Consider the following 27,286-nt stretch of genomic DNA (forward strand, 5'->3'; position numbering starts at 1 on the left):
TGATCCCTGGTTCTCTATTAAAAAGACTCCAAGGTAAATCATCTTCTCTCATCGTACTTATTGTATTCTCCCTTACGTCAAATTAGAGATTGCAGTTTGGTATCGATTGAATCTCACAATATCAATGTACATATGGCTTTTCTTTGGATACAGAAATTGGTGTATTGGAAGTCTATGAAAACCTATTCTGGATTCCATCAAATTGATTTGAACTTTCATAAGAAATGGGGGCAGAGGATGGAGGAGGAAAAAAGGGGGGAGAAATGAAAGATTAGATGTTTTTGTATTATTTTTTATTCCGTGCAAAGCAGAGCTTGACCACTACTTCACCAACTAGCAACACCTTTATCCTAGATACACTTGCTTTGTATATTGTGTCCCTGCCGAGTCCAAAGCACTGTTAACAAGCATCCCCCCCTGTCTTCCTGAGGCTGCATCCTCAGCCCACAGAGCTTTAAGCAAGGTGCCAGTCTTTCATGCCTCATTCTGCATTCAGGTCATCTTTTATATGTTAATCAAACACATGAAAGCACAAACATTAACAGCAGAGCCGTTACAAAAATTAGGTGGCATGCAAAGCAATTGGAAAATCAACCTAAACTGCCTCGTTTCCCTCCTGCTATTGGGGAGCCAGAAGGTGCCTTGAAATTGCCCCGCATTCGTTTTCATGAAACCCACAGTAATAACAAAATGCTTTGTAGTCTATGACAGGCCAAAAGAGACCATTTTATTTTCTTTACTCATTCTGGAAAGAACAGAACCCAGTGAAATCAAAGTTTCGAAGGCTTTTCAATAGAAGTTGCTCAAACATTCCCTTTCTCCCCATGTCATTTTTTTCCCCCTTTTTGTGTGCAATATACTTACCTGAAGGGTTTAAACTAAAACCGTGCAATAATATGGTTACATACCAGTGTATGTGTTTATTGGTATGTAGGTATAGGATGAGACATTTATTTCGAGGAGAAATTAATTAATCTTGCACAGTCACTTACTGTCATTCACACAAAATAGTTACTTGCTAGGAAAGTTAGAGGGCAAAAAAGATAAAAAGAATGATCTCCAAGTAAAGAAAATGGAATGATATCCATTTCAGGTAGGAAGGAAGAGATGCATTATAGAAATAATTATCAGCAATGCATTTCCTGTTGAAGCGCGAGTAGAGTTACTACCAAGCTGAATTTTCACTTCCTGTAGCACATGCGCACACACATCCACTTCAGCTGCTAAACAACATTTAAACATCCACACTTTATCTTAAATAGATTAAATAGGTCAGCCATTTCTATTTCGCAATAGAAATATAAGCCATAGGGTTCTGAATGTCTACATTAATATAGTAATTTTGGATTCCTAATTAAATGCACATTCAACACAAGCAATATGCCTTTAATGTTCAAGAAGCCAAGGAATCCATTTCCCAAATATTAAGGAATTTAACACATTTTCAGAAAAATAAGTGTGGGGGCTATTTCAATGTAATGTTCATTACAGTGAGGAGAAATGTACTAAATGTTTTACAAACCTTTATTATTACTTACCCATATGGAAAATGGTAACATTTTACAAGAGGTCTCCTTAGTACAGTGTATTTACATAGTAGGTACTCAGTAACTACATATGTAGTTACTCATAAGAACAGTGTAATTATGCATTATTACAATGTACCTAATGTGTAATAATGATAAATAGTATGTGTAAGGATGCCTACCAGGAGGCTACCTTTGGAGCTATACCAGGCATGGCCCACTTTTTACACATTAAATACATTGTAATAAAGCATAATTACACTGTTACAGATGTAGTTAATGAGTACCTACTGTGTAAATACACTGTAACTTGAGAGATTATTGTAAAGTGTTACCTGGAAAATTTGTATAGTATTATATGTTTTAATATATATGTAATGTATTTAGAATACAATAAAAATACATAAACATATGTTATAAATAGGTGAATTTTCTATATGGGTATGAACGATCAGCCTTTGTCGAAATTTAACAATGGGAACTCTTACCAAGAGTACTGATCTATTTAAGTGAAATCACTACAGTATATAGTATACAGGTCAAATACTCCTGCTGGTCAATTGTGTGTGTTTCAAGCCTGTCTTTAGTCTGTTTTTTTTGATGAAATGAATACTCCAGGAAGAAAAACTAAAAAAAATCTCTTAAAGGAAGATTTTTTTTTTCATGAGACGTGTGAACACTTACCAGAGTGTTGGGTGCTATGTAACCATGTGCTGATTTATCTGCAAAAGAAATCAATTCATATGGTTTACAAACAAAATATTTATTTATATTCTCCAGTTTAATTTGCATGCTTGGTTACCGTACCAAGAACATTTTGGCACTAACCCCAAAAAGGCAAAACAAAATCAATGGACTCAGAACATATTTATATGGGATGAATAAACTTTTACTTAATAATATTGAATTCTGCAGTTTCCTAATAACCAAAAAGCCTAACCTCAGTATAAATCTAAAAAGGGCAAATGGCCATAATCATTACAAGTCAGTTATGTAGCGGTTGTTGTTGTTTTTTCTGACTGTTGGAATAAAGAAATACAAGTCAAATCTTAACGGCCAGAAAAGTATCAGTGCAGCTTACTCACAAATCCTATATGTGGGAATGTCTCTCACCTCCAGATGTAAAGCTCATGTATTTCTGGTTGTTCACGGTCTCTTTGGAATCGTAGAACTTGAGAACATCTAGCACAGCTTGAGGGTTCTTCTTCTGTTCCAGTTTGGTGATGTTGGAGGTCTGCAATAGCCGGGCCCACTGCTCTGGGATTCCCTGTTGAGAACATTTTGTTTCATTAAAACTCCTTTTATACTCCAGAAAGGGTTAGACCAAAGATGTTTTTGCCTCCATCCCAGTTCCTATGGACTTAAATAATAGGTAAAACTATCAGTTACTCTTCCATGCTGTCAGTTTCTTAGCAGACAATACAAAATGTCTACCGACAACTAACCAAACTAACTGACTGGCAACATTAGTACAATAGTTCCTTGATCCTCGCTGTAATTAAAAAGAGATTCCCTTCTCACCGCAGCAGAGTTGGGAAGTGTTAGGAGATGCCAACAGCTTTTAAAGATTTTAAAGACTTCTTGACTTTCCTCTAACCCCTCAATACATTGATTATAAAGTTAAATGAGTATGAGCTTCCATAGCCATTTTCCGCTTTCAGGGAATACAATATGTTGTGCTATTAATGACAAGAGAACAGACATCCCTCTGTACTTTGAAAGCAATGAAGCCTCACTCTAAATGATTCTGCAGGCGTCTATTATTTAAATTTGTTCCAAATGGAGACATCCATCAAATTATTTGAGCGCAGCAGTAAGCTAGGGTAATTGGAGAGATATGTAATTAAAACTGGTAGTCAAGCCTCCTTATCTGCATTTTCTGTTTGGGTAACTTAGCCTAAAAGTTGGGATTAACGTTGTTTACAAAACTGTTTCAAATGCAATGTTGGGTCTTTTAGGAATAAGGCCTGTCTATTGGAACATTGAGACAGATGGTTTAAATATTCTTGTGTCTAATTAATTATGAAGGCTAAAGGATTAAATGACACATCTATTGTGTGGAGTGTAACCTAGTAGGATTGGATAAAAGTCAAAGACCATCTCTGTCCTACAACTAATAGGCAGAGGCATAGGTCCTTACCGTGAACTCTCCTGTTACAGCGTCAAAGCCAACATGTATTGTGTGCTCAAAGTCAGATGGAAGTGAGATTTCAGGTCGTTCCTTCTCTTTCTTCTTGTTGGCTAAAGAAATTGAGGATAAAACAATCATATTTAGGGAAATTGTTCAAATTGTAGCAGAATCTATACAATGTTTATGTGTATAAATACATTCATACACATTCTCCATTCATATACATTTTAAGCATGTATATGTGTATATAATTGAATGACTAAAATATAGCATTTTTTAATATACTAACTTCAGTATATTGGATATATATATATATATATACACTCACCTAAAGGATTATTAGGAACACCATACTAATACTGTGTTTGACCCCCTTTCGCCTTCAGAACTGCCTTCTTTAGCATTCTTTAGAAATGTTGACCCATATTGATAGGATAGCATCTTGCAGTTGATGGAGATTTGTGGGCCAGTTAAGTACAGTGAACTCATTGTCATGTTCAAGAAACCAATTTGAAATGATTTGACCTTTGTGACATGGTGCATTATCCTGCTGGAAGTAGCCATCAGAGGATGGGTACATGGTGGTCATAAAGGGATGGACATGGTCAGAAACAATGCTCAGGTAGGCCGTGGCATTTAAACGATGCCCAATTGGCACTAAGGGGCCTAAAGTGTGCCAAGAAAACATCCCCCACACCATTACACCACCACCACCAGCCTGCACAGTGGTAACAAGGCATGATGGATCCATGTTCTCATTCTGTTTACGCCAAATTCTGACTCTACCATCTGAATGTCTCAACAGAAATCGACACTCATCAGACCAGGCAACATTTTTCCAGTCTTCAACTGTCCAATTTTGGTGAGCTTGTGCAAATTGTAGCCTCTTTTTCCTATTTGTAGTGGAGATGAGTGGTACCCGGTGGGGTCTTCTGCTGTTGTAGCCCATCCGCCTCAAGGTTGTACGTGTTGTGGCTTCACAAATGCTTTGCTGCATACCTCGGTTGTAACGAGTGGTTATTTCAGTCAAAGTTGCTCTTCTATCAGCTTGAATCAGTCGGCCCATTCTCCTCTGACCTCTAGCATCAACAAGGCATTTTCGCCCACAGGACTGCTGCATACTGGATGTTTTTCCCTTTTCACACCATTCTTTGTAAACCCTAGAAATGGTTATGCGTGAAAATCCCAGTAACTGAGCAGATTGTGAAATACTCAGATCGGCCCGTCTGGCACCAACAACCATGCCACGCTCAAAATTGTTTAAATCACCTTTCTTTCCCATTCAGACATTCAGTTTGGAGTTCAGGAGATTGTCTTGACCAGGACCACACCCCTAAATGCATTGAAGCAACTGCCATGCGATTGGTTGGTTAGATAATTGCATTAATGAGAAATTGAACAGGTGTTCCTAATAATCCTTTAGGTGAGTGTATATATATATATATATATATATATATATATATATATATATATATATGTAAATAAACCCAGAGAGGACTTTATTTTTTCACTTCAAAGAAAAAAGGCCTTTTCTTTGAAATCAGTGTGAGGCCGTTATTATACCAAAAAATCAGTGGCTGCAAATGGATCAAAGACACGAGTGTAGAACCTGCCATGTGTGCAATCACCAGGATTTAATGAGAAGGGTGTGCTCCTTGCCAAATGGATTGAATTCGTATTTTGAGCTTCACAATGTTTCTTGTTTTTATCGTTATTATCTTTCCTGAAAGCACAGAAATTTTAAAATTCCTGACTCATTCTCTTTAGGCATATGCACATCCAATACTGCTCATTTGTCTAGAGCAGGGATGCGGTTTCCATCATATTGTTGTATTTGCAACCAGCAAGGCCCAATGATTGAATAAAAGCTTCAACCCATTCACCAATGGCAAATTACTTATTCATTATTTGATAGTGATTGTCTTGTGTCATCACAATGGAAGAAAAATCTATGAATAGCAGGTGGGCCAGAGTTTTGATTTACTGTGGGCCCAATTCCCACAAGGAGTGCAAGGAGGTTTCTAGGCTTGTTTGATGTGGTAGGAAAGGCAGTGGCTAAGAGGCCAGTTAGAGAGTAAGGTGTTCCCAGTGTTTGAAACATGGCAAAATAGAGCAGCTTGAACACACTTACTTTTATCTCCTCCGGGGAAGATGGAGCGCAGACGAGCCTTCTTGTTCTTCTCTTCAGGAGCCATTGGTAAAGGTTTGGAGCCGTGATTTGCTGAGGAAGAGTCTCTGTTGTTACTGTTCATTCTCAAGGGGGGGGCTGGCGGTTTCTCTTCAATATCGACACTATCGGACATGTTTAGTAGCACTCACAATGTCCTGTAAGTAGAAATAAGGGGACATTAGTTTACTTCATGTATTTATGTAACTTTAGTATAGCAAGATGCAAATAATATCATCAGATGAACATCGGTTTTACTTGAGGGAAAACTTGACATCTCAATAAAACATTTTCCCAAACAACTGACAAGACAAAAAGTAAACAACATAATCTCTCAACTCCTTGCAATTTTGGCCTATTTCAAACTTGCAAAACAAGAATAAAAAGTTCTGTGTAAAAGATTACTCTTTCAAATCCCCAAAACCTGGGTTAATAAGTATCATTGAGGAACAAATTGAGCCACCTAGATAAATGTTTATTTGGGGAAAAAACATATGAAGGTGGTTCTTCTGAAATGTGTGGAACTACAACCATGTTGTAGCTCTGATATGTATTTCAGCCTAAGAAGACTAAGAAATGTAGCGAGGGTCTGTTCTTTGCATTCTTCTGCTGGCTTTCTATACCATTATAATCCATGTGCCTGAATTTAGTATTAAAACCATCTTAAACGACTGCTACAGTCCACCGTGTGTTAATTAGCTACCAAGTCATTGCCCGTGTAAGAACAAGTGGACATTGTGTAAAAAGAAAAGACACTGACAGTTTAATTTAGTAAGTTCCAGCCTTCAATAGGCAGGGGTCCAGCTCAGATGTGACAGTATCTTTCTGACGAGAATAGAGCTCTTGCACCTTACTGGGGAAATATCATTCCTAACTGTCAACCTGAATGAAAGCTACAGCCCTGAAGTGTTTAGGAATAGGAAGGACAGTAGACTGGGACATATCATGTAAATTGTGTTACATTTTTTATTGCTCTCAAGATTTTTAACCTTAGCATTTATAGATGTAGATATAGATATAGATATATACATTATATGAATAAAAAATGGGATGGAATACATTGAAAGATTACACTGCTGAAAGGAAATCTACCCATTTGCCTGAAGAGAAAAGTATTTGATCAAAGCATACTACCAGTGCTCACTTATGTCTCCAAAACCTGGTCACTAAACACAACAATTATACATAAACTGGACACAACAAATAGAAGCGTGGAAAGAATGTGACGTGATTGAAAGAGTGAAAATATTGAAATGGTCAAGGGTCAGAGAATTGCAAGAAAAAAAGCTATTGAATACAGCCCAAGAGCTGAAAAAGGACCTAGAAGAAGACCACATAAAAAATGTGAAGATGAAATAAGATAAATTTTGGTATGACCTGGAAAAGAGACAAGTTGTACATTAAAACAAGTGGAAATATCTCGAGGGGGCCTTCATCCAGTACTGGATCAATAAACACTGCTGCTGATGCTATATATATATATATATATATATATATATATATATATATATATATGGCATATACTGCTCTATAACAGTAAGCCACGGCCGATCCAGTTGTGGACTTTATTTGTTAAACATAAAATAATACTTAATGTCAAAATATATTGAGACTTTACTTATGGCTCATATATGATGGTAATTGTATATAATTAACTTAAGTTCAATAGCAAAGGAAATAAATAAAAAAAGTCATCTTGACTGGAAAGCCCTGGGTGCAGCTCATGCTCATATAGTGTCTGATTGATCAAAGGAGTATCTGAATAGATGTCTGAGGCATCCAGATTTGTTCTTAGAAAAGACAAGCCTCCAGTCGCTCAGTACTGTGTAGTAAATGTGGAAAAATATGACAACTTTTTCTAATACACCATTACCAATAGGTGTACAGTTTCATTATGCAGCTACCTTTTTCACTGAAAACTGGTTGATTAAAAAATACACTATTGACCAAATACATTAGTGCAGGTGGAAAGACAGGTGGAATAGAGCACAGGTGTATTCTAGCAATTTGAAAAATTGTTTGCAAACATGGGTTACCATATAGTCCCAGGTGGTCAACATTTATTGTCAATTCGAGTCAAGATTTTTATTTTTGTAATCTCCTCGCTAATGGAAGAAAAACAAAACATTTGCTTCTGAAAGGGTCATCTGTTCACAATTTTGAATCTTTGGTGACTGTATCCCACAAGCCCCTCAAAAATGACATTAGTTAGACATTAGACTAATTATATTGTTCCTTTCATTGAAAAGGGAGTCACCATCTTGTTTGCGGTATTTACAAAGTACCATTGGAGAAGTTCATTTTCAATCGCTTTGAACTCCAGTATTTGTTTTGTGGATTATACTGTGGGAGAGCAAATACTGACCCCATTGACCTTTCATGTTCAAATCAGTTTTAAAGCATTTGTTCCTGTATGCATTGTTTAACAAATATCTTCTGCAAAAATAACTAAACAATAACTAAACTTTTGGGATGTTTAGCTGGTTGGCAATAGCTGCAGAAAAGTTAGTCAACACAATGAGATATCAAAGCATAAACATAATGGGGTTGAATCGAGAGACTTTGCAGATTTTATTGTGTGGGCTATTATCTTGTATTGTTGTTTCAGCTGCAGTCTTTTGAAACGTGTTCTTGAAGCTTCAAGAAAAGCAGCACATTGGGTTTCAAAACAAAACAAAACATGAACACAGAGCACAGAAAGCACTGCACTCAGCACTGCCCAAAATTACATTCATAGTCAATGACGCAAATATTTGTATATCATTAGCTAATGTTCCTGTTATCGAATGCTCTTGCTACTTGTTAAACAAACTGTTAGTTTGAAAGACCCTAGAGTAACACGTAAACTGTGATTGCACAGTCAAACCTAGGTGTATCAACATGGCTGAAATTAACAAACAAACATAAAAATATCAAGTAGGTAAGGTACCAACTTATTGGGAGGGATATCATTTTGAAAATGTACCCAACATAAACAAGGACAAAGGGTCTGAGCTTCTGAAATGTCCTTCAGCATGAATGTACAAAATAGCCAAGTCAACACACTTAGAATTTCCTTTCAAAACTCATGAATTGAAAGTAAACAGGTACAGTAAGGTTTAAATGTATTTATGAAGAAGCGTGATTCAGGAACGTCTGAGTCTAATACTGAAGAAAATGCCAATTGTACGTGATTCTTCCAATATAACAGATCAAGAAAGCATGAAGATATAGAGACAACTCTGGTCCCGGAGTCACAAATCAGCAGGTTTAACAGGAAACATTTAATCAGAAATATATAATGACTATATAATCGAGCTAGTAAAGAGTAGCTCTGATCTCTGAGGTCCACACGCATAATGTTAAATAGGGTTAGGGTCAAACTGAGTGTATCTGAACTATTTGCAGCATTAGCACACTTGTTCAAGGGAAACCTGTAAAACGTGCTGGATTGTGGAAGAGAACAATAGTTGTAGATTATAAATGTGCTCTCCATGATCAGTCTCTGTGACAACCCTGAAGGAAAGGCTCACACAGCCAAGGGAAATTATGGGCTAGCCTGTGATCTCAAAACATGCTGATTGAGTTAATTGAGTCAAGTCACCACAAAGTACATGGATATTTTGTGCTAGATCCATATGCAGGGGCCATTTACATTTTAATCAATTGGCACATATCTGAAATCAGCAAATCGTATAATCAGTGCAAAGTTTCACTATGCTGGTTTCACTATTCCTTTGTTTCAATACACCAGTTTGTGTAAGAATAGTGAGATTAAAAAGGTGGTAGCTATAATATTGTTTAGTTTGGGTTAATTGTTAGCTTTCTGTGTAAATAAAGGTAAAGAGCCCATTCATCGAATGAGGAAAGCCTATCCTATAAGAGCTGATTTGTTTTACAGTCTTTTGTCCACATCTTTTATCTTGAAAAATAAATCCTCTGTTCTTCTTTGGAATAGCTATAATTTTCTTTTGATGTCAACTACAACATGGCAGTGATAGCCCCTCAAGTAAACACTGCTGTGGATTTATGTGCCTACTGAAGTATAACATGTAAATGACCTACTGCTGCCAGAGAAGTTGATGTGTGGTGGCAGAAAATTTGAAACCATAGCAAAATACCGTCCTGCTTGGCCAGAACTGGAGGCTACTGTTTGATGTAATGGAAATTTTTCATGTGCAACACTCAGTGATGTTACTCATCACTAAAAAGCCTTTGTTAAGCTAGGTGTGGAGTTACACAGGTGTAGAGGCAGAGAGCTAGAAATGATAGTCTTTGTTTGTGAAAGAGCTTAACGCAAGGCGAAGAAGAAATTGTGTGCCGCAATATAATTTGATCAGTTCTATTTTGCATGGTAGCTTAGCAAGTTACCCTTTGACCTTATGAAACTAGTTTAAACCAGATTTCTATTACAAATATGCTGATGGAAATGTTTATACTTTTTCCACCCATTTTTAAATGTCACTGGCCCTCTTCTTGAATAAAAAACACGATACCAAATTAAAACTGAAAATCTGCTGATCTGCACGAAATCCCTCAATGAAAGTTTAACAAGTTTGAAGTTCTTCGTGTTCTTTAATTTGAAAAGTTAATCTTTGTCTATGAACATTTACTTTTGCCAGTCAAAGACGTGGCAGAGGAGATCAAAGACGTCAAACTGGTAATCACCCAACAAAGAGACCAGTGTTGCATACTTCTGTGTCCCCCTAAATGATATTACCATTTTCTGAGAGTACTGCCTGAAGCTTTAAATACAGCATGTGATTCACTGACACGCAGTCCCTGAGGGAGGGCACAGCCCTGTTTGTACATAAAAATAAATAAAAACTGGGCGAGAACATCAAAATGTTTTCACTCAGCAGTGTTTCTAGAGCATTGTCTTGTTTTAAGAGGTGCCATTTTATAGTAAACAAACATGCACAGGGGCACCAGTATCAATATTTGTGTGTCTGTCACAAAGACCAGCGTGTATCTCAGTCCGCTCCTCTCAGAGACTCTTCCAGGAGCAGTGTATGAGTAGATCATGCACCAGTGACCTGATTATATCTTTTCCAGCTCACTCTCATCCCCTTTTACTTGCTTCTTGGTCAGAGCGTTTTATCTGTGCCAAATTAATTTCCCACAGCAGTGTTTCAGTGTTCAGCTAACTGGTTCATACTATTTGATAAGGCAAATGAGGATGGTATCTTCAGGCCACACCACTGTAAATTCCTTGTTTTTTTCTTAATAAAAAATCTATGAGCTGGATTTGTATTATAATTTAAGATCTATATCTACCTGTCAGCTATCTACACCTCGTTTCCTGTAGTTGCCCTATCTGGAACCCTTCCTTTTTTGCTTCATTGGGTTGCATCTTGCATTGTGCCGTGGTCGGCATTTTCTCTGAAATCACTTTACACTGTCAGTATTACACCACTTGTATACCTTGTATGAAGCCATCATCAAAATAAATAAAAAGCCATAGCCAAAGAAATGATAATGTTCTTGCCGAAAATCAGTGAAATCAGGTTGAAGCCCCTCTTTGTGATGTAAAAGGACCCCTGTTGTAATTTCTAGTTCATGTATTATTCTTATGTTGGTTTTAATAGGTATAATTAAAAAAGGATCACACTGAGCTTGGAGAGATATCAAAAAGACTTCTACATTTGATAGAATAAATATAAATGTCTAAAATGAGTTTGCAATTTGCAGGTTATAGGTGTCTTTTAACAGACTAGTGCTGTTCTATGCTGCTGAATGGATAAAATAATGCCTTCTCTCACAATTCTTCTCATCCTTAAAAAAACTATTTTTTTTCAAAAATGACTAAATGCTGGCAATCAGAATAAAGCAGGAGATATGCTACAGAAAGTGCATACATAAAAATATTGCCCTGCTTGATCTGCATATGACGTAAAACTGACTCCTTCCCTCTTCCTGGAGCTGCTCTTAAATCGCATGCTTTTAAATGGTCCACTGTAGGCTTTTGGAGGCATTGTAGATCAGAAACTAAAGGGGTCTTGGAAATGATTTTAATGACATTGCATTGTGTTCGTGGAAGGACAGCTGAACTTACACAGCTTCATTTAGGCAATTACTGAAACAGCTTTCGGCCTGCCTCACAGAGATGGATGGACCTGAGTAACAAAGGTACGTGATGCCTCTTTCATGTGCTGGTCCTCAATGTCCACATTTGTCCTCCCATAGAAGACATCACCTCACAGTGAGCTCTGCAGAACTCTTGGGCGCACCATCAGCCATGCCTTCTGTTTCATGAAGAAATGCAAGGCCACAGTCTTTATAAGCATCTACAGACCTGGACCTTCTATTGAAGGAAAGCTGAACAGTCTTATAAATCAAGATCACATATATTTTATTCTAAATATGTAAAGCAACTTGCTATGAAGCTATAAATACAGACCATCCTCAGTAAGAGTAAGTTCAGTACTTGCTTAGAAAAGTTTATTTTTATTTTATAATGAACAATGTTTAAGTTTTAATTAATAGCAAGTGCCAAAAGCAGATCACAGAAGTAATTATCTTAGGTTGAGCTCTTGCATGAACCTTGGGCAACCAATGTGGTTGAGATCTACATAAATTAAATTCATTTGCATGATAACGCAATATTTAAACCATACCTTCTTATACCTAAAAGTGCTTTCACCCAACACCCACAAGATTGGAAGTGATGGCTATCTATGAAAATTTTGGAGAAATAATCTGAAATCGTCCATACTAAGGGAAAACGCATATTGTTGAATTGTTTTATTGTTTTGTGTCATAAAGTCAAATCAAGGCTAAATGTCTATAATCAATTAATTATCTAGTAAAATGATCTAGAAATTCAGTGCTTTTGTGCTTTTTTGAAACATATTTGCAGTCAGGGTGATGTCATATACCATCCATGAGAAAAAAACAACTATATATATATGCAAAACATATACACTTTATTCATCAACCATATCTTCATATATTTCATGTGGGGTTATTAAATATCTATCCACTTAAATGTAGCTTTATTACTACAATAATTGTTATAGTTTGATTTGTTTATTTTTCCAATTTCTAAACAATAGTTTTCATTTTCATTTTCAAATTTCAGAAAAGAAGATTACTCCATTGAAACAAAAGCTTTAATTAATTAACCGATATAAGACCAGTGTCAAAAGAAGGCGATTAAATCAAACCCATCTACTATTTTTTTTCTATTTACTTTTTACCTTTCCTTGATTAATCAGAAGGGGGGGGGGGGGCTCTTTCATGTTTGGAGGGGCTTCTAGCATTTTCCTTTCCATGTATTGCTCTTCCATAAATTATGCAAGTAATTCATTATTTAATTGGGTCAATGGAATCCTTTTTAAAGCCTTATTTTAGAAGCTTCATATGAAAACCACCGGTGCCAAGATCTCCAAAATCAATGGTTATCTTTCAAGTTGAAAATAGCTCTCAACACATTTACAGGCTTTTACAGGCTGGATGTCACAGGACTGGCCTCATCTAGCAGCCCTCCAGCGCTTGTTTCGGCTGAGCCTCAGGACAATCTGTTAGGTTCCTGTTTCTGATTAAGTCCTTTGTCTCATTTGAGCCTCGGGTCCTTTGTGGAGCCCCTGTTCCTGGTTAAGCCTGTTTTTTTTTTTAATCTCAGTTGAGCTTTGGGCCCTCTCTAAGGCCCCTGCTCCTGATTATTCCCTATTTTGTCTCAGTGGCTGCCACTGGTCTCAGATGTGTCTTCCCTGGGGTTCTGTCGATTATCCTCGTGACTGCTTGGGTACTGCTTGGGAAATATTTTCAACTTATCACATATCACATTTCCAAAAAAAATGCAATGAAAAACAAAAAAAAGCTCCCAAACTTGCAAAGTTGCTTGTAGGCCCCTCTAACTATCTCAAAAGAGACAGTGTGCTTATGAGAGTGAGATGAAGTAAAGGAAGATGGCAAGTATTGTTAAAACTCTTATACTGTAGTATAGTAAGATAGTAGAGTTTAAAGATTCTTTGAACAGCTGACAGTACTGATGAAATATTATTAATTTCTTAGCCAATGCTAAGAACAGTTACAGTTGTCCAAGAAAACATATTCTGAAGCTCTGCTACTGGAATTGTTTCCGAACCCTTTTGATTCCTGATTTCTTTGCATGCAGTCTTACATCGCCATGTCTGCTGGTATCTCTCTGCTGTTCAGTTGACCCTGGTGTTTTTGTTCAAACAGGTTGACTATTGTCTGTATTTGTTATATATTTTTTCTAAACCTCGGTGTCCCACCTGATTTATTGCTGGGGAAGCATGCTGAGTGGTCAGCTTCCAGAGATGCTAAACATGGAAGCTCAACAGGGGCCCAGGCATTTCTTATCTTTCACCGTGGCTAAGCATCAAGCACTGACTTATTTACTGTGCAGGCCTGATCAACTCCGTTTTTAAACGACAGTCTTGAATTTGAATCTTTCTGCTAAACATGATATTGCAGTCCCCCAAAAAAACTAAGAAACAGGAGAAGAACCCTTTACTATCCATGGGTACTCCAAAAGGATTTGTTTCAATATATTTTAAAGTAGAACTGGGGCAGTGAACAGACGCAAACTTCTTAAGATGAATGCACTTACAACCATTTAAAACAACAAATGCACAGCCACTACTGTATTTTTTCCCCCTAATTGCTTTTGTTGCATAGAGATGTGTTTTCCTAATGCTGCCACTCCAGAAACATGTTTGGAAGAAGTCAGGAGTATTTGAAGTGATTATTTTAAGACTGCTGAAATTTTGGAATGTGGGGGAAGTTTAGAAATTCAAACCAAATTATCCTGCTATCTTATACCGCAGATACTGCTGCTGACCTTTCTCCACCATGCTTGTGCAATTGCTGCATAATGTAAACCTACTGCCACTCCATATTATCATAACTTGTATGTTCTATACACTACAGTCATATCTCTCCTTTCTCACGAGAACGTGTGTGTCTCCTATCCACGCTATCCCTGGTCTCTATGGTAATATAATCCTTAGGCTATTCGTTATATATATATAACATTTCCCCCTTTAAGAATATTCTGCAGGTTATTGTATTTTATTCTTTTAGGTATGAGACTAAACTTAATACTATATCATTAGATTGATTTCATTGTGTCCAAAAAGGTTTCTGCTCTTGTTTCCTGTTGGCTTGGATTCAGAAAATGGAATCAGTTAAGGGAGGTGCTACTTGGAATCGGTACAAAAAACTAAAACCAGATGAGATAGATAAAATACACAGGTTAGGGAAGAGAGTGAGAGAATGGTGGTGGTGGGGGGGGGAAATATTTACGTACACCATTAAAAAGAAGGATCAAACATTAATGGTAACACACTGATTTGAATTTCTAATGTATAAAGAGCTTATCTGGAAATCACATCCTCCTGTCAGAATAGAAACTGGCAATGAAACATTCTCTTGCACATGAAATGCCGTCTTCTCTTCAGTGATGTGTTCCCTCGAGACCATTTTATTGAGTTTTTCCCTGGCACATTTACATTTGATTAGCTGTGATAAGAAATGTGTTCCTCTCATTTAATCAGGTAGCCTCTATAGTCCTCTGCTCTGTGCAAAGGCAGTTAACTGCCTCTCTGATGATAAAAATAACTGCTTCAAAAGTGTTCAGTTAGAACGCAAACTAACAGAAAAGAGACATTAAAAACAAAAGTTGTTTTTTTCCATCTCAGACCTGATATGAAACCTGACATCTATACATGTATGCAAATTGTGATGTATAGGGATACTTGACTATACTTTTATTTTTACTACCTACTACGTGCATAGTTATCTTATCATAGTTATATGGAATTAAATCATTTTCAGTTCATTTTCAGATTATTTATACCGTTGTCATAGAAATAAAACAGGATTATGAATTGTATAGTTCAAGCTGGTTTTTGTACCTGAATTATGAGTCACAACCAACAGTTAGACATGTTTTCTAATAGAACTACATGTAAACTATGTTTAGTTTTGTTTCTTTGCATAATGTTATGTTGGACTATCTGCTGCAACTGTCCCCTATTTTGATCACATGTTTCGGGCACATCAATTTGCAGTCTTTTGCAGTCTACTTCTCTCTCCTCAGCTCTGAGCTGTGCTGCCAGTGCATTTGCTATGCTCTGCAGGGTCTGGAATCTGCAAGCCATGGCACTGGATTCATCTTGGAAGAGACAGTACAGCACAGATGGCTTCACTTGAACAAACTATTTACCCATCCATTTGCTGGCTTTCTTTGGATGTACATGAACATCTGCAAAATAATGGGCATGTGGCCCATGTCTATAGCTTATTGTTTTCTTTTTTTTTTTACTGACATCACATTTATTATCTATGATGTGTATCCTTACTGCACACCTTGAAGTAATATGAATTCATTGCTGGTACCTTCTAAACATTTTGTCACATCTTTGTTCTGAATTAGTTCAGCGCCCACAAAGGTAAAAACCACCGCATAGACATTTTGCATCGAGTTCTAACAGCATAATTCAGTAGCTTTTTTTTCTTCCCCCACCATTGCTGGTTCTGAGATTTCTGACAGCTAACCTGCAAATGCCACAGAGAGAGAAAAAGAGAGAACTCTTTTTTTATTTCATATCCCTTTTCACTGTGTACACAATCTCACAAGGAGGCCTTGTGACCAGTGCAGTGTGGCTAGCAGAGGAAGTCACAAGATACTCTGCAATTTCACAGCTTAACAAAAAAAAAAATGTATAGTCCTTTCAGATTTAGAAATGTGGCCCTAAGGCATTACAATCATTTTCAGCCTTTGCTGTATTGCATTTCTGTATTTTTAGCTCTTGGTGCCTAGTTATTTTATACATTGATTCTTCTTTGACTTGTTACGTTTTCATGGCATCTCATAAAGCAACAATCAATAATGGAAGTGTGGCACCCTACCCCAGTTTCAGTTACCTCCAGTGATTTCATATGCCTTGATTCTCTTGAGAGGGCAATTGTGGTAAAGCATGTTTTAACAGTTGACCATGCCTGATGCCCCAATTAATATTTGGACATAAACATTCTACAGTTTTTTCTTTGCTGTTGGTGTAACAATAAAACCCCTTGACTTTCTTTCTCATGGATGACTTGAATAGCAGTCAACCCCATGGATTTGGAGGTTACCGATGCATACCCACTTACTGGATGATCTATATTAGTGTACAAAGTCATACAAGGGTGCTGGTGAAAGTCTTAAATCTAAGAGCAGAGATGCAGAGGCTTTTGGTCCTTTTTGTGATGTGTAGTTTGCTGTGGAATTGAAAATGTGAGGCTTTTATCATCCAAAGGCTCCCAAAATAACTTACACAGAGCCAAGATCATTACCCAAAGATCTCCAAAATGAAAGATCTTCACTTGCCTCTAGGTATTATAATTACTGCTTTGAATATCGTTGGCAGGCAACCAACACCGGAAAGGGCAGTGAATAGGTTACTTGTGGTTGGGGCATATCGTAGGACTGGAAGGTAATGGTTATGACCAAAGGTAATTAGGATGTAATACACTGGCAGTCTTAGGCAGGTGTCTCCAAACCTCAGGTCTGGAAATCCATGGGGGTCTTTAGATCATGACAGTGGGTTTTATTAGGCTCATTAAAAACCCAAGGTCATTTCAATGAAAGCAGCAGAAAATCAAAATCATTTAATAACCTGGGTGAACTGACGAGAAAATTCATTTTTAAAAGTGATCTACATTGAAGATTGTGACACACAGCATTCCACATTCTGAACCTGTTAAAACTGCTGGATTTACACCAGCCACAAATCCCTGCTAAATGCCATTTGTGAAAGCCTTACAGACCTGCCTGAGGAATGAAAGCTGAAAACACTAAATGGATATCAGACGTAAAATAACAAACCCCACAACGTTGTAGTGCACACCTAAATAAAACATTTTCATTATAAGCTGTTTAAAACTGATGCTTGCATGCCTTCAGCTTAGCAAATGTCAGGGTTATCATTTTCAGTAAGGGGAAATTTGTATGTAAAATAAGATGAAAACAATACATTTAAAATGTTATATTAATGGACCATTTGTTTAGATTACCATACTCAGTATACCTATGCATTGTTCAGTGTTAAATGGATTTGAGGAACTGCTCTCCATGCTAAATAAAGGCTTTGTGAATGAACTTTCCTTGTCTTTCAAGGGCCCTAATCAAAGGTCCCAACAATTAGCCCAATAGGGAATTCGGGGGATAACAAATCTAGGCTCTGGACTCTGTGTGGCCAATTTAAATTCCTAAACAGATTTTCATCTCTAAGGCTGAGAGCACCACCAACATATACACACTACGGCTGAACAGAGGAGCATAAAAATGTTAGTATTCCTTTAATGGTTTGGAAACTGTGGTTATCAGAGTAAAGCCACAAGAATGGCTTCTGTTAGAGAAATATAATCAAAATGCAGTCATGTAAATACACCTCAAGGTCATTGCTCAGGCCAGTAAATGACCATTCCCAATCAAGTAATTAGGTGCTCACTTAAAACAAGAACCACAAGCTACTATGGATCTTTACAGATGAGATTTGTACTTTCCAGTGTTAAAGGGTTCTGAATGAAAAATGCACTATGTACGTACATCTCTATCCTACATTTTATTGTCTATAATATCTCTGATCCACTTAGGAGCAGTTTAAGTGGAATGGTGAGCAATCTGACTCCTTTTGCTTTCTTGACTTAGGCTTCCTGATTGATTTTTCATGGAGGTGATTGTAATTGCAGCTTGTACTTGTTTACTGAAAGGTGAACAGTCTGGGGGTACATTTATATTACAATACCTTTAACAGGCAGTGTAGGGCTATACAGGAGGTAAGTTAAAATTACAGAAAAGGGGTGTTGTAACTAAATGATTGCAGCTTTCCTTCAGACTTGGTAATAGGCAAGTTCATCTGTGTGACGGTATTTTGCAATTCATAAATTGAAGTATTAAGACTTTTTCATCTCTCTAAATGAACCTTGCTTGTGACCAAATACAGAACTACTAGCTGTGATTTTTCTTTGCCTAAAAAGGGTGTTTGTCCTGTCCTCATGTCAGCATTAATAATACGAGTGAGATGGTATCATCACTGTATGATGCATTACTCCATGCAGTGCTATGTGCAATTACTTCTACACCAAGCCTTGCAAGCCTGACTGTGGGGTCTAAAACTATAAATCATATAGCATGTTATTTATAGGTTTATTTTGCATATACATTCTCTCCTCATTTCCTCTTCAAAGAGAGTACTGCCTGGTTAAATGTTATTTTTTTCTTCTTTTGTTATGCTTTGGCTATTCTGTCTTAGTGATAGCAAATAGTATATTCTGTAAACACTTTGTTATGCCAGCGTCCATTCCTGTTCATTCATTATTTGAAACTAACTATTTGAAAACCAAATAAAGGGTCTGCCAGCCTTCACTCCACTTAAACTCCCTTTTACTCAGTTGCCCCCATTACTTTCCCATTCACTCAAAATGAACTCTGTAAAATGACGTTTTAGGGATGTCTAAAAAATCTGCAGGGCTGTGAATTGCGTGGACCTGTGGTGCTCTCCTATTTCATAAAGTCTTACATAGAAAACTGCAAATGTATGCCTCACCAGGTTTCTATTTCCCTGAGCAGTCTCTTGTAGGAAAATAAAAATGTTTTAATTGGTATTGTAGTTCAATAAAATGTTTGTATAGCCTTTCAAGCCTGAAGTCCCTGATATCTCTAACTTTGTGGCATCAATTAAGCTGCAGTGTAACTGGCCCTGTATAACTGACAGCTGACCTAGAGAGACATTGTTCTGCAGAGGGATGGACAATAGTGCTACTGAGGCACATGTGAGGCTAAGATGCCCCGAATTACACTTACTAATAACATCAGTCTGTTATAACACATCTACTTTGACTACAACTACCAAATAATAATAATAATATCCATAACCATGCAGACTTCCCTAATCTCTCTGTTTTAGATTATTTGTGAATGTGATTTTTCTTGGTGCTGCAAAGGCCAAATAACTGATGTGAATCCTTCAATTGATAAAATAGCTTTGCTGTAATTAGGCTTAATAAGTAACCTTCACTTTCCAATGGTCATGAATTACTGTACGATGTCAATGCCTTCTAAACAGCACAGATGTTCTAGGGTTGGAATGGATATTTATTTCCTGACAGATATAGCCAAACAACTGTTGAGGAATTGTATTTCTTATGCAGAGGCATGTTAATAAACTCCTTCAGATAAATATTATTCTGCAAAGTCTTTATCTGCATAGAAATATCACAGCACGGAATATTCAGTAGACCTTACTTGAATTCCAAGATAACCAAGATAAGTGCTTTTTAAATATTTGGTTCTGGAATGTATGTTGTAGACAAACATAATATTAATTATATTATATATTATTACTATTATTATAAGCAATGCCAAGCAAGATAACCAACCAATTTGAACAATTCCAATTCAAGCTAAAATGAAAAAAGTACGACATCCTTCTGTCACTTTCTCATTTTGGCCTCTAGACTTGTCTCTTCTTCATAAGAGTAGGTAGGGAAACAGCCTAGGGTTAGTCTAAGTCAATCTCTTTTAAACAGAAGTGACTCAACTCAGCCAACAGTGAAAGACATGGATTGCAATGGTAACAGATGGAAGAATCTGATCCTTCATTAACCCCCATACTGTCACTGGCCCCTCTCTGTACATGTATTTGCTCCTTGAGTGTTGACTGAAAGAGCAATACAAAAAGAAAACACAAAATTCAAATGCAGTTTCTGAAAATATTGTTTTTCTGGCAATCACAATGTAGCACTGAACAAATTATTATAATGATGAGTTCAGTATTAGATTTTTTTAAGTCTTGATAATATTCAGCATTTTTAATTGCATATCATTCTAAACCTTCATGATATCCCTATGCTAGTTCATATGTTGTTGTTTTTTTCCCACACACCTACCAGTACTGCCTGATTACGTCTGTGTAGTCCATATCCAAATCTCCAATTCACCCTAGCGATACTATAGCACAGACAATATTGTATGTTTGCCTTGCTCGAGTCACAAGTTCATACGGAATAAACAAGAACACCAAATATCCCCAGACCAGACAGTAATGCAGCAGATTAGGTGTGGTTTTGGAGGCGCTCTGTGGCGAAATAGCCAGATGGTTCACAATTTATAATGATAATCCACTTCACAGACCACACTGGGTACCTTGCTAAGGGGAACCTCAGGAAGCCGGGGGTACTAAGTGATTCCTGCAATGTTCCTACCCTTAGGAAATGGAAGAAGCTGATTTAGCTATAGCTGTCGTTGCAGTATTTATAAACATTAGCATAGCTGGGTTTTATTTGTGTGCAGTATCACGTTTCATCCCATTCCCCAAAAGCACTGGAGCCATTGAGTATGAGATATTTAAAGAACTGTTGTGAGATCATTGTTTACAGTCCCTTTCATTAAAAGACTGCTTTGATTTTAGGCTGAGAACATTTTTGAAAACAATGACAGATGAACCTGTATGTAGTCATGCAGTTGCAAGCATGTGCATACACAGAGTATACCCATACAAAGTGCTGAAGCTAATCTGAAAATGACTATTGCGATTCCTCAAATTCGGTGTGGCTTTTATTCCACTCAATCAATCATACACAGGCTCCTTTTGTTTTCCAGGTTTTGGCTTGGAATCGACCTACCTGCCTTTTACCAGATTTTGAACTGATCCCGCTTAATTAAACGTAAAGAATAGAACGCTTTAATTGTACTCAAGTTCAATTGCCTTTGCTCACTAGATGGAATGAACCTTTTAATGATGGTGAAGATGATGCATGGACACATTAAAATTCAGGTGTTTGCCACGAAATTGAGCCTCTTTGTAATGAAAGCCATTCATGCAATTTCCCATTTCCAGCACCATCAATTTTTTGTTTTATTAATTAATTTATAATCGTTTTTTTACTCAAGGTCTCGAGACGATGTTTGTTCTATCAAAGATATACTTCACGAGGAGTAAAAGGAATCGTGATCATGCATTTTAGCAGTGGTACTTGAATTCCTTTTTCTAAGCCTCACTATGTTAGATGAGGAATATAGATTGATTCATTATTATTGGATACCGCTTAAAAGACAGATCCACTTGCAAAATAACCACTGAAAATAAAAGCTTACTCATACAGTACAAGGACATTAAATATATACTATTTATACATAAACTCCAATTAACCTAGCAAGGATAAATGACATACTAACCAAGTCAAAATGGCTTTTCTTGTGACAACCTTCAGCACTCACTGAGACTGCACCATCCTAACATGAACTATTTACTAATATAAATACTAGGAGGGATTCATAGATGTGTGTGTGTGTTTGTCTTCAAATTCATAATTCTATGGTAGAAAATGAAACAGGATCCCAAGGGATCAAACCAGGAGGAAAAAAAGTCTGCATAATGTAATCTTAATATATTTTGTGAGGTACAAAAAGAATACTGTTACCTATGGGGGGCCAAACAGGCCATAATACATCGGTTTGTGCGTGTACTATATCGGTTTGTGTGTCTACTTGTGCATACTATATCGGTTTGTGTGTGTACTATATTGGATTGTGTGTGTACTTGAGCATACTATATTAGTTTGTGTGTGTACTATATCGGTTTGTATGCACACTATATCGGTTTGTGTGTGTACTATATCGGTTTGTGTGTGAACTGTATCGGTTTGCGTGTGGACTGTATCGGTTTGCGTGTGTACTATATCGGTTTGCGTGTGTACTATATCAGTTTGCGTGTGTACCATATCGGTTTGCGTGTGTACCATATCGGTTTGCGTGTGTACTACATCGGTTTGCGTGTGTACTATATCGGTTTGCGTGTGGACTATATCGGTTTGCGTGTGTACTATATCGGTTTGCGTGTGGAATATATCGGTTTGCGTGTGAACTATATCGTTTTGCGTGTGGACTATATCGGTTTGCGTGTATACTATATTGGTTTGTGTGTGTACTATATCGGTTTGTGTGTGTACTATATCGGTTGTTCACCTAACCCAAGTGGGCGGGGCAGGACTAGGGAAATCCAGGCGGAAGCAGCAGTGCCAGCTTTGTCCTCAAGCAACACATTACTCAATGTCTATGTGGACTCCTCACTTTCTCCATCCAAACATTGTGGGGAAGCAATAAAAAAGGCAAACAGAAGGTTAGGGTATATTGTCAAAAGTGTAGAGTTGAGAACAAGGGCAGTGATGTTCAGACTGTACAATGCACTAGTTAGAGCTCATCTGGATACTGTGGACAGTTCTGGGCTCCACACTTCAAGAAAGATATCGCTGCTCTAGAGGCAGTTCAGAGGAGAGCAACCAGACTTATTCCAGGTCTGAAGGGAAAGTCCTACTGAGAGACTGAGGACCTGAACCTTTTCACTCTGGAACAGAGGAGACTACGTGGGGACTTGATCCAAGTCTTCAAAATCATGAAAGGCATCGACCACATCAAACCAGAGGAGCTTTTCCAGATCAGCAGGGACACACGCACCCGGGGACACAAATGGAAATTGGGCTACAAGGCATTCAAGACAGAAAACAGGAGACACTTCTTCACACAGAGAGTTGTCACAATCTGAACAAACTCCCCAGTGATGTGGTAGATGCTGAAAATTTGGGAACATTTAAAAACAGACTGGATAGGATCCTTGGATCACTTAGTTATTAATGGACACCAAACGAGCACGATGGGGCGAATGGCCTCCTCTCGTTTGTAAACTTTCTTATGTTCTTATGTTCTTAAGAAATATATCAGTGTAATTGTATATTTTCAAAATACACTGTTTAAATATAATCTGGTCCAATGCCTGCTGATACAACAGTGGCAATTGAGGGGCTTTTTATGACGGTTTCGTACTAAGTTATAGCAGTTAAACCGATATATTACACACTCAAATCGATGTATTATGGCCTGTTTGGCCCCCATAGTTACCTAAGGTCATGCGTGTCTCAGCTGTGACACTTGGCTGCGAAATCTCCACTTGTCTGAGATGTCAATTAAGGTAAAAAAATTAAGCCAGATTGTTGTTGTAAATGATCATTTATTAGGCCTCTATAACCAGCTGACCAATCTGGAAGCTTTGCTGTTTTTTTTTTGTTTGTTTGTTTTTTGTTGATGCTATTCATCAGCCATGATTAAGTACCTCATTGTATTAACTTGACAAATATTAAAAGTAAAGGTTTTTACATTATTTCGCCCAGGTGTAGCCAAAGTATACAACCCTCACTGTCCCCTATTGAAGAGAAGCTCCTGATTAAATTCATTCAGCTAAGGTCCACTACATCACAGCTTAGGCAAGGAGAAGTAATATTATATGGAATTAATAAATACAGGTATTTGAAGTTCTAAACGAAACCATTTTAATAATAAAACTATTTTTAAATAGAGGGCCCCCACATATTTTTAAGAATCCTAAAATATAACGTTTAACACAGAACACTGTCAAACTTATATACAAACATGCTTTAGTGTGCATATTTAAATTTAAAAGTCAGATGTTATTGTATAATGGATACTTCCACCAAACATGTGATCACACCTTCTGAATGCTTGTGTGGAGGAAAATACAAAAATGTTAATGGGATTCAATTGACCAGCAGTTTCTCAGTTGCAGCAATGTCAATTTTAAAATACTTTTTGTAAGGGGTTAGATGGCCTTGAAGAAGAAGTGAATACTACAAACATGTTAGTCACCCATGTTTTTGAAGACACTGAAATCAAATAACTACTGATTTTATCATTGAAATCTGTTAAAATGTAATTTAGATTTAAAGTATTTATGTGTCAAATAGTGGAAATGTAATTTTTTTATCGACAATTCATGTGACATCCTATCAAAACAAATCATGACCCACAGAGGTTATTCTACTGATGCAGAGTGAGATCATTATTTACAGGATTTTAGTCAAAATATAAATTGATAACATTCGCAAAAGAGTCATCATCAGCTGTGTATTGGAATAAACTGACCCTGCTGAAGAGGACTCATTTCATTATGGCACTAAAGTGCTGAAGTCTTCATACATTTCGTCTACTACCTTTGAGGGGTGTTATCGAGTCCAAAAATGATGCCATGCAGTGCTGAAGGAAAACTTTCAGGAAGTAAACTTGCAATGCAGAACTTTGCAGACTGAAGATCCAAACCACAGTGTTAACAGTTTCAGTGGACCACAGGCGATCCATCATGGTTTTCCATAATAACCTCCTCAGATGATGGACCACCTTTGAACCTGGTGGTAATAGTCTCCAGTGCCCAAGCCTTAATCAAAACCTTTCTCCAGGGCTCAACCTAAATATATCATCCCCAAACTCCGAAAAAAAGTCCTCTGACATAAATATAATCTATTACTGGAGTGCAGACAATCAGAGCAATCTAAGCTATCTCCTTGGATGACCTACAACACAAGGTTCAAGCAAAGAGACAAAAAATAAACTTGTTTTCTCAACCTCAGCCCTTGGTGTGAGGAACTTGACACGAGGATGAATCTAAACCCAAATAACAAGAGGCGGGCACCTATAAAGCAAATGCGTTTGGTTACAAGTAATCAAATTTAAAAATATCAAAGGCCTCTATCAGCACAAGCAAACTTTTGACGTCGAATCAAGCACTCTGTGCAGCCATACCTTCCAGAAACGTTTGAATATCTAACCTCCTATCTGAAAAAATCGACTTCAGCTATTCCTTCCACGAGACATTATCACCAGACAGATCTTCCCTCATGCCAGCAGTACTATTTGCAGCCAAGCAGAGAAGGTCTTCGATTGCAAAATCCCCTACATGAACTCATTATTTTTTTTGCTCCCAGATCTCAGTTTGGAACATCTTGGAAACGAGTCACCCATCTAAAATCACTAGAGCTGTTACTCATACAAAAAGATTGAAGCACTTTGTGGATTTGAATTTGTTCTAATTTTTGGGGAGATGGTTTTGTCATGTGGTAATGGCATTGTGGATTAAAATGAATGGTTCCCTTCAGGCTGTTATGAATATAGTCTGGACAAATACATCACAGGGTTCCCAATACTGTTCCTGTAACAAGGAACTGAGCACAGAGCAGACTACAATTGTACAGCAACTTGAAGAAGGATGACACAGCAGCATTCATAAGCCCTGACATGATTGCTCCCCAACATCTCCTTATCTAGACTGGCTCGTATGGAAGGACTCTACATCCCAGAATAGGCAGAAGGTCTAAAGCCAGTTGAGATCAGCAATCTTGATCTCTTATGTTCAGTTTTTTAGGCACTTCCCAGAATAAGCCCAGCCTGCCTGGGGTAAAAAAAATGAGCATTCATTGGCTGTTTGGGAAATAGGTGCATATCGACTGACCCCAGCAAGCAGTCATTCTGCACAAATTAGACAGTTGTGCTGACCCTCGTAACTAACGACTAAAAACAAAAACCTTTCTCCATCCAAAAGCAAATGAAACACACAGTTAATGGATTTTTTTTTTCACTAGCAATAACATTTGTCATTAGGCAGTCACCCACTGCATCCTGGTTTTGAGAGTAATGTCTCTATATGTATGGAAACATTAGATTGCAATGAAAAAAGAAAAGAAAAAAAAACATTAAACATGAAGCCATAGAAAACAGAGGCAAAGGTTTCTACAGAATACACCCTTCTGTTACTTCCCCATCCATCCATTTGAGCACCAAACCGTGCAGTAGCCTACCCAGTCCCCAAAATAGCGATGTCTCTGCCTTCATTTTGCCTCCGAGCAAGGCATTGCAGCTGCTTCTACACACACCAGCAAAACCAGTACTGAGATCCACTGCACCTCTCTCTCACACCGACGAAGATGCTTTATGTAAAACAAACCACCACAAAAAACAAATACAGGATTAAATAGACAGCCCTGAAACAGCCAGCAGCAGTCAGCACCAACCTATTGATTAGATTTGCTTCCTTTTTCCCTACAGCAGTAAGAGACAGAGCCACATCAATACTGTTTCCCTTTTCAGCAGCAGCAGAATGCAGACAAACACGCTACAGAAAATGCCTCTGTCCACATTCAACTGATGAACACCATGACATGCCAGGGATTACCTGAATTATATGTTGTCATTATTTTGCTCTGTGTCCAGCCTTTTGGTCCAGTGTCCTGATGGCTTCATCCCAGAATAGAAAGCCCTAGTGACAGTCCATCGGCAGGATTGCCATTCTGTTGTCAGACCGGTCCCTGACCCCAAACCCTGGTGCTCAGCAGGCTGGATGCTTCACTGGCTCCTTGCTGTTCCCTAGCCCATGATGTCATCCTTTCAGCTTAGCCGATTGGCTGACAATAAACATGATAATAATGCCAACAGCACTGGGGAAGAACCAGACAGAGTTAGTCTTTGGTTTCGGAGCCCATCTCCCTGTGAAATAAGCTAGGTGGGAGGCTGGATGTTTTTTTTTCTGCATTATTTGTGTGTTTGTATTTTTCTGTTTATTTTTTCCAAATGTCTGTAATGAGAGGCAGCACAAATCACGTTAGATTTACCCATGACCATTATCAGGC

At 37.6% G+C, this 27,286-nt stretch overlaps 1 protein-coding gene across 2 annotated transcripts in view; it reads right to left on the minus strand.

The window, feature by feature from the left end:
• The window catches only part of LOC136759777 (serine/threonine-protein kinase PAK 3), a 51,189-nt gene extending 24,168 nt beyond the window's left edge, over positions 1 to 27,021 (minus strand). For both annotated transcript variants that reach the window (XM_066714810.1, XM_066714808.1), the window contains exons 1-5: positions 26,833 to 27,021; positions 5,789 to 5,982; positions 3,667 to 3,767; positions 2,640 to 2,793; positions 2,211 to 2,248 (exon numbers count right to left, since the gene is read on the minus strand). In XM_066714810.1, the coding sequence (XP_066570907.1) occupies positions 2,211 to 2,248; positions 2,640 to 2,793; positions 3,667 to 3,767; positions 5,789 to 5,960 (465 nt within the window). In that variant the 5' untranslated portion in view covers positions 5,961 to 5,982; positions 26,833 to 27,021. The remainder of the gene's footprint in view (positions 1 to 2,210; positions 2,249 to 2,639; positions 2,794 to 3,666; positions 3,768 to 5,788; positions 5,983 to 26,832) is intronic.
• Positions 27,022 to 27,286: the final 265 nt, after the last annotated feature.

Source organism: Amia ocellicauda, chromosome 10 (assembly GCF_036373705.1).
Source record: "Amia ocellicauda isolate fAmiCal2 chromosome 10, fAmiCal2.hap1, whole genome shotgun sequence".
Lineage (NCBI taxonomy): Eukaryota > Metazoa > Chordata > Actinopteri > Amiiformes > Amiidae > Amia > Amia ocellicauda.